This window comes from Heptranchias perlo, chromosome 33 (assembly GCF_035084215.1).
Source record: "Heptranchias perlo isolate sHepPer1 chromosome 33, sHepPer1.hap1, whole genome shotgun sequence".
In the NCBI taxonomy this organism is placed as follows: domain Eukaryota; kingdom Metazoa; phylum Chordata; class Chondrichthyes; order Hexanchiformes; family Hexanchidae; genus Heptranchias; species Heptranchias perlo.
In genome coordinates, this window is record NC_090357.1 from 14,130,945 (window position 1) to 14,139,919 (window position 8,975).

The 8,975-nt window shown below is 40.0% G+C and overlaps 1 protein-coding gene across 8 annotated transcripts in view; it reads right to left on the reverse strand.

Annotated features, from left to right (window-relative positions):
* Nucleotides 1–8,556, reverse strand: part of LOC137301486 (neural cell adhesion molecule 1-like) — a 441,173-nt gene extending 432,617 nt beyond the window's left edge. For all 8 annotated transcript variants that reach the window (XM_067971002.1, XM_067970999.1, XM_067970998.1 and 5 more), the window contains exon 1: nt 8,344–8,556. In XM_067971002.1, coding sequence (XP_067827103.1) covers nt 8,344–8,395 — 52 coding nt within the window. In that variant the 5' untranslated portion in view covers nt 8,396–8,556. The remainder of the gene's footprint in view (nt 1–8,343) is intronic.
* Between the last annotated feature and the right edge of the window lie 419 nt (nt 8,557–8,975).

Below are 8,975 nucleotides of genomic sequence, written 5' to 3' on the forward strand. Positions count from 1 at the left end.
AGAAGAAGCAATAGTGTAAAAGAAACAAAGATGACCAGTGGGAAAGATTAAGTAGAGTTCTGAGCAGCTAATGTTAAGATATTCACCTTCCTAATGTTAAGATATACACTTTTTGATTCAAGGTTTGAGAAGGAAAAGGAAGTTTTAACAATACAAGTAAATTTCCTATGGCATTGCTCTTGGGTAGTGTGGGACCTGCAGCACAATTTTTTTCATGTTTGCCAGAATCCCACTGCAGCCTATGACAGTAGTTGTAAGAATTGAGATACAATTTTACTAAATATATCACATGACTGACAACGTAAAACTGTTACACTCCTCACTGATGTTGAAACATATAGGCCTCACAAATATACTTGCAATGTTTACCTACCATTCTATAAAACTTGCATAGGATGCAAGTAACCACCGACTTCCCTCTCCCTCTTATTGTTATTTCCATTAAAAAATATTTTTTCTCTACTTATCACAGTAGATTTGCAATATCTGCTCATGATACAATCCTGTATTTGTCTAGTCTTTCCTTCTCCTGCCCCAAAACCTTCCTTCTTTTTCTGTTATTTACATTAGAAGAGATGTTTTTCTCCTCCTTGCAGTGGATTTGTAGTTCTCGATGAAGCTATAATTGGCATAGTGCTATAGAAGGGAAGCTTTTCCAAACAACGTTTTTCCCACTGTCAAATCTCCAATAAGCAACATCTTTAACAGGTGGTGATTCATTATTCCTTGCTACTCTCTGGCCTTAATGAAAGTCTCTCAAACAGCACTGCCAACCCTGGTACAACATTACAAAACTGTCATCCCAAACATTATCAATAGGTCACATTTTTTATTGAATGACTTAAACTGAAAAAAAATTTTTTCTTTTGATGTTCTATTACTATTGCTCTAGTTGATATTCATAAATTTACCACTTGGTTGTCATGTGACACAGGTTGTCACAGTGCACTCTGGATATTATAGCTGCAAAAAGCCAAAATAAAACAACAACTTCCATAATGCATCCCTGCCTCTCACAAAGAATTTTGCAACACTAAAGGTCTGTGTGAAATCTCCAACTCTGAGAGTCAAGGTCCAGATCACAGAGGGACAGGCAGCCCTGCAGAGAGGAAACTTCCTGAGGGCATTTCTAACATTAAATGGCTCATTTTATGAGTAAATTTAGTAACATTTTTGAGAATTGCCAAAAGATCAGATAAAAAGATTAGAATACAGGGGGTAGAAATTCATCTGGACAGTAGGGCAAAATGGGCGGTATGACTTTGGACACCTGTTATATGCCTTGGGCAATATTCAAGTCTATTGAAGTCACTATCCAGAAGGGAGTATAAGAGGCGCTCGATGCCATACTGCCCATTTTGCCCTACTGTTCAAGATGAATTTCTACCCTTGTATATATTCTTTATGGAAATTAAACATACTTTAATTGCATATTATTTCCTTGTTAAATCTGAAGCAATGATATCAAACAGAAAAAGGGAAAAAAACAGGAAATGTTGAAAAGTCTGAAATAAAGTGAAAATGCTGGACATGCACAGCAAATCTGTCACCATCTGAAAAGAGAAAAGATAGGTTAACCAATATTCTGATGAAAGGTCTACAACTGAAGTGTAAACTTATCTTTTCAGATGCTGATGAATCTGTATATTTCCAGTATCTTACCATTTCTGTTTCATACAGGAATACAGTATCCTACAGAAAACAACGGAAAATGCCACCTCAAACCCTCAGGAAATGTTTGGAAGAAACCCTCAGTTTGTGCCATAGTAGTAAGGGATTGCTGTTAATGTAATTAAACAGACAAGTTCTGTGCAACAAAAACAGAAAATGCTGGAAACATGCAACAAGTCAGGCATAATCTGTGGAGAGAAGAGGAGTTGACATTTTGGGTGTGGACCCTTTGTCACAATTCAGTTTTAACCAAGAAAAGACACCCGAAACATCAACTCTTCTCTTCTCTCAACAGATGCTGCCTGACCTGCTGAGTGTTTCCAGCATTTTCTGTTTCTGTTACAAACTTCCAGTATCTGCAGTTTTTTGCATTTTGATGATAAAGCCCTGATGCCTTGTTTATGTTTGATCTTCTTTCAGGCAATTCTGTCATTGGCACAGCTTTTGGATTAGCTATGGAACGCAGTTGGGGGCAATGAAAGTACTTGGCTTCTTTGAGATTATATACCATATGAAAAACGAGGGCAAAATAGCTACAGTTTTGTGCCCACACTGAGTTCCCATATTTCAGCCAGGTTCATGAGGGAAGGATCTAAGCAGGAGCTAGCCTCCTCTACAAGGGGAGGAAAAGAAAATTGGAATGTATGTCAGAGGGGATTGTTCCAGCGCACCTAGCAACTGCTTTCAGAACATTATTATGGTAGAGACTTGGGCTCAGATAGCCTTGCCATTGCTCACTGTGGTACATGTTTTTGTAGGCAACCTAAAGTGGACAGAAAAATAATCAAAAATTGGGAGACACTGTTACAAAGGGGGTAATTGCAACCTAACTTGCCAGGCAGGAAACCTGAGGGATTGGGTAGAATGTCGGGTTTACACCCCGTCCAATATTACTCTCCAGCGACTTCAACGGAGAGTAAATTCGGGCAGGGTGTAAAACCAGCATTGCCCCCAATCTCGTCAGTTTTCCAAAATTCCCTAGATTCTAGAATGGTCCCAGCAGATTGGAAGGTAGCAAATGTAACACCACTATTCAAGAAAGGAAGGAGAGAGAAAATAGGGAGCTACAGGCCAGTTAGCCTGACATCAGTCGTCGGGAAAATGCTGGAATCCATTATTAAGGACGTGGCAACAGGGCAATTAGAAAATCATAATATGCTTAGACAGTCAACATGGTTCTATGAAAAGGAAATCGTGTTTGACTAATCTATTATAATTTTTTGAAGGATGTAACTAGCTGGGTAGATGAAGGAGAACCAGTGGATGTAGTATATTTGGATTTTCAAAAGGCATTCGATAAGAAGCCACATGAAAAGTTGTTACACAAAGGCTCATGGGGTCGGGGGTACCATATTCGCTTGGATAGAGGATTGGTTAACGGGCAGAAAACAGAAAGTAGGAATAAACGGGTCATTTTCAGGTTGCTAGGCTGTAACTAGTGGGGTGTTGCAAGGATCAGTGCTGGGGCCTCAGCTATGTACAATCTATATTAATGACTGAGATGAAGGGACAGAGTGTAATGTATCCAAGTTTGCTGATGATACAAAGCTAGGTGGGACAGTAAGCTGTGAGGAGGACACAGAGTCTGCAAAGGGATATAGACAGGTTAAGTGAGTGGGCAAGAAGGTGGTAGATGGGGTATAACATGGGGAAATGTGAGGTTATTCACTTTGGTAGGAATAAAAAAAATGTTTTTATTCCATGGTGAGAAACTATTAAATGTTGGTGTTCAGAGGGATTTGGGTGTCCTTGTAATGAAACACAAAGTTAACATGCAGGTACAGCAAGCAATTAGGAAGGCAAATGGTATGATGGCCTTTATGGCAAGGGGGTTGGAGTGTAAGAGTAAGGAGGACTTGCTGCAATTATATAGGGCTCTGGTGAGACCACAACTGGAGTACTGTGTACAGTTTTGTTGTCCTTACCGAAGGAAGGATATATTTGCCTTAGAGATGGTGCAATGAAGGTTCACGAGATTGATTCCTGGGATGAGAGGGTTGTCCTATGAGGAGAGATTGTGTAGAATGGGCCGATATTCACTGTTTAGAAGAATGAGAAGTGATCTCATTGAAATGTATAAAATTCTGAGGGGACTTGATAGGGCAGATGTTGAGAGGCTGTTTCCCCTGGCTGGAGAGTATAGAACTAGGGGGCATAGTCTCAGGATAAGGGCTCGGCCATTTAGAACTGAGATGAGGAAAAATTTCTTCACTCAGAGGGTTGTGAATCTTTGGAATTCTCTACCCCAGAGGGCTATGGATGCTCAGTCGTTGAATATATTCAATGCTGATAGATAGATTTTTGTAATCTAGAGGGAATCAAGAGATATGGGGATTGGGTGGGAAAGTGGAGTTGAGGTCGAAGATCAGCCATTATCTTATTGAATGAGGGAGCAGGCTCGAGGGACCGTATGCCCTCCTCCTCCTATTTCTTATGTTCAGGCGTGTTAGGTTAAAATTGTTTGTTAAATTCAACATCATTTCATCTAGGTCTTCCATCACCCACTTCAATATGGTGACACATGCAGCATCCCCTTTACCTGGTTTGGAAAATAACTCTTAATAAGGCTATCTGCAATGTAACACATTAAGATATGCACTCCTTTTGTACTTTTTCTTTCTTTTGCTTGAAAAATCAATAAGAGAGTTAAAAGCTATAACCCAATACTGGAGTTCCAGCTTTAACCTTGTAGTCACATGAACCCATCAATTTAGCCATAGCCCTGTTATTCGCCCTAGGATATCCATTGTTCCATAAAAATTGGAGAGATTGTTTTTCCAAAATCTAATAGCTGACATTCAGCAATTGAGTATAAAACAGTAGGAAATAGGTAAAAGCAAGGCCTTGGCATCGGCTCGTGCACAGCATGAACCCTACACATATCAAACAGAGTTTTATTCATTTCATGAAAGCAGCACATATTTTCTTGGAAAAAGTTTCTGATAGTACATTTCTAATCAATTACGTTTTTTGTTCTCCATCATTTATACTTTGAAGTGAAATTCACCCAGGGTTCTTGTGTCAATACTAGGGAAAATGAAGAAGTTACAAACATGTTAAACCCACCATGGATAAATTATCAGGCAGTAATCTATACATATTTGCAACTTGTCATGCTTTAAAAGTGGATTTTACACACAATGGTTTATTAACAGATTTCAAAATCTCAATTTTCATTACCAGTTGGCAAGATTTTTCTTCTCAAAATCATGCTTTTTGTGGCAAATATTATGTCAGTAATTTATATGATGGAAAAATGAATATGAATGTTTAATATTAGTCAGATGAAAAAGGAGAAATGTGCATGTCAATTATCCAACAGATAAAACATGGACCACAACAACATGACATCAGGTCAGAAGTGTACATTTCTGATATAATATTTTGTGCAGCTGTGATATTAAACAGAACCAAGTAAGAATCCCATGGAAACAGTTGCTCTCCTTTCAGTTTTTCTGCATCTGAGTAAAAACATATAAATCCCATGTAGTCATGCTTTAAAGCCCGGCACTGGTCTGTCATTAGGGACTTCAAAAAGCTAAACACCCCAACGAGCAGTTGCAGCCGTTTTTAAGCCTTTCAATGCCATGATATCTAATGTCACACAGCATCGGCTGAATACCACGCCTTTACTTCTGAGCTGTGAGGCGAGGCTCCATCTCAATCATATTCCTGCACTCAGGATTCGAATATCGGTGCTATATTTATATTCGCGTACATTTAATTTTCAACCGGTACTCCAATTTCAGATTTTATCGTACAACTCTTGTCTTGCAAAAGTTCATTTTTTCCTTGAATTAGCTACTTTACTAAAACCTAATTCCCATTTCAGAATTTTACATTTAACGCCTTTGGTCCTCCTCGTATTCTCCTTTTCCTTCTAATTGTCACTTTCATCGGGGTCTCTACAAGAAGTTGGACCGAGGGCAAAATGTAACGATACTGGGGGTACAGCCACAAGAGGTCACGACAGTTTCATCACCTGCGTCCTTTGAACGCTGACTATGGACGCTGTAAAGACAGTCCACGATCCCGTAAGGATGCTCTACTGCTTGTTACATTGTTCATAGAGCGCGGATACAGATCAGAAATATCGTGTTCCAGCAGAAAGAGCGCCTCAAAATGCCACTTAAACCACGTGGAGTGACACGCCCAGGTTTGCAATTCCGTACAATACGGATTTCTCGACCTGATGCAAACTACAATTAAGCACAGTCGAAATGCGGCTTCCATTGTGCCAATGCAGCGTTCCTCTCGGTGCCAACATCATCCTGTTTTTTCTTCATACTTATCCACCTAAAGATTTTTATTTCCCTCCCAGACGGATGGGAGCAGGTGCAAAATTCCGCCCTGGATTCACATCGATGAAAAATGTCTAAAATAAAATATACTAGACAATGGCAAGGGCAAGTTTTTTGTTTGCTAAATAGCTCTTTTATTCATTCGAAATTGTATCGACTATTTTCTGCTTTCGTTGAGGGAAAAAAATTATTTGGGGACGACCCAAAAAGGTGCTGGAAGGATACGCAAAGCTCGAGATCTAGAAGCATGCCCTGGTAGGGCGAATTTTACCCTCTTAAACTGAGATAATGTTTCACAGGGAATGTTTTCATCACCTTTGAGGGGGCGGGGGGGGGTGTCATTAAATACAATCTACATGGTTTTATTATTGACCTCTCTCTTTCCCAGTTCTGTAAGAATTAGTAAACAATCTCGATTAAGAATGTCACACAACAAATGCCCATCCCTATCACCAACAAAAATAAACTGGACTGAATAATGGAGAAAAAAAAGTGATTACAATCAGCATTTCACACTTTTCATTTTTATTAACGCCCCCTCCAAACTCCGCTGGGACTCGTGTCTACAAACACAGAAAACCAAGTCTGTAAATTAACAAAGGAATCCGGCATGCAAAGCAGAAACTGTTAGTTGGGGCTTTTCAAACATTTTGGTTAATTGCAGTATCAAACCAAAGAAAAAGTAGGAATAAATTGGCATCCCCTTGTTAATGGAACAATGTTTTCTTTCAACAAAAGATGCTATTTCACTCTTGATTACAGCCGCCCGTTTATTTTTTTGTATTTAGGAAAATTCTTTGGACACAACCCAAAAATTTTTTAAAAAAGGAGATTTGGAAAGGAGTTTCCTTCGGAGCTTTTATTTTATTATTATGTTCCGCTCTGGCGTTTGTACGGCGCTCTCTGCGGTCCTGGGCCAGCGGGGGGTGGCAGAGGCTGTATCCACCTCCGAGAGGCGCATTCTCGGTGAAAAGCAGCGGATCGCAGCGCTCCTCCGGTCGCCGCGGGACTCGACGCCGATGTATTAATCTTTAAATCCTCTGTAACATTGTATCAGGCTCGGGGAAGGGAAGGGAAGGGGGGAGTTGAATGAAAAAGCAGCCTTTGCCTCCGACAGAAAATAAAAAGAGGTGTTCACCGATCCAGGGTAAATTTGCAATAAACACCCTGCATTGTTTCCCCCAATCCCCTGAGATCACAATTATTTGTTTTACCCTATTTAATTCGCACTTACGTCACCAAGTGGGACCCACACAGTGTCCCAGCTCAAATCCAGATTCCTTTTTTTAAAAAAATACCTACAAATTTCCACCAACAATCCAATTAAACCGTAATCTCTAAAAGACTAGATATTATTTTGATCGACCCTTTTTCCCCCCACCTTTTTTTTAAAAAAAGGATAACACATACACAAAAAAAACCACCGGATAAAAAAAGATAACGGTTTCCCGCCCACGGGTCAAATAGGAACAGTTTGATCAGAAAAGCAGGGAGTGACTATCACCTGTCAATTTCTCCCCTTCCTTCGTTTTTTTCCAAATCTAGCTTATTTTTTTCGAAACATGTCACATTAAGGAAAGCAACGCAGCCGATCCTATTGTCCCAGATCGTACAAATAAACAGTATAAGCAAGATGAGTGCATGTCCCATTTATTGCAAAAACAGGAACCCGAGGAGGGAAATTTTGAAAAATCATTGATTTTTTTTTTAATCCACGTTTTACTTAAGTTGCATCAGTGAATACAATCTGATGGAAGATACAAAAGGACCCAATTAAAAAACAGGCGCTTGTTCATTCAGCACCTCCTACTGGGAGCAAATTCAGACCAGCTCTTTATTCCACTGTTATTTTCTTATTCGAGATACAGGACCGGTTCAAGTACATTAAAAAATATTATTACAAATGGATCCTAAAAACGCAAAGGGGCTTAATGCAATTTCACAATTTTTGCAAACAAAAACCCTAGGTTACTCAAGCATCTCTTGTCATTTATTTATGAGGATGTGGACAGATTTTACACCATCAAGGAAATCACTATACTCAAATATTTTACCTTACTGAAGACCACCAGAGGACAAAGAAATCACTGCATTATATTAAATTAACAAAAAAACAGTCCACTTGCCTCCCATATAAATTAAAACAGGAGAGGATATTGAAGCAGTCTCTTAAAATCTAAATTTTATGCATTTAATGTAGTTTTTAAAATAAATCAAATATTGAACTGAACAAAAAAAATTGCATTGCAGCAAATTAAAATGCAATAGTGTCCACTCTTCCAATTCTTTGCTTCTGCAAGAAACGAGTACGTTTAGCAATAATTTATATTTAAGATGTAACTACTGTGTTTTTAAAAATCTAAAATCATACCTGTAGTGCTAATAAAGAGTAGCCCCGTTAGGAAAATCCTAGTTTGTAACATTGTTGGTGCTGGAATTCGCTCTTGAGGTAAATGGCTGGTGATTTCGCTCCGGTTTCTCACTCGCTCACTCGCTGCTGCAACGAAACGACAATCCCCGCGCGCGCTGCTCGCGAGCCGCTTCTGCCTCCACCTAATCACTCCGCGCTCCTTTAATCCACGCCGTATCCACCCGCGCAGCTGGCACACTCCGCAAGTAGTCCCCTTCCTACTCTCGTTCTGATTTATCCGTCACCGTCTCTCTCTTTCCATGAGATCCCTCCGCTCCCCCCCCCCCCCCCCCCCCCCCGGGGACATTCCAAAACCCCGCGGTGGACTCACTCCATCTCGTTCCCTCTTCATTGATTTTAAGGTTGGGACCACCCTCCCTCCCTCCCTCTCCCCCCACTCTGTCTCTCTCCACTTACAGCTGTGCAACACTGATGCAAGAAAATTTCCCCGAGCAAATGGTGGAATTGGAATTTAAGACATTGGCAGGATTGTATTTTTAGGACACGCTCAATGAGTAATGAAAATATTTGCAACCCGGGTCCCACCAACAAACGTGGTTGCGCAATTTAAAGAGCCGTTTAATAGGTTTTTG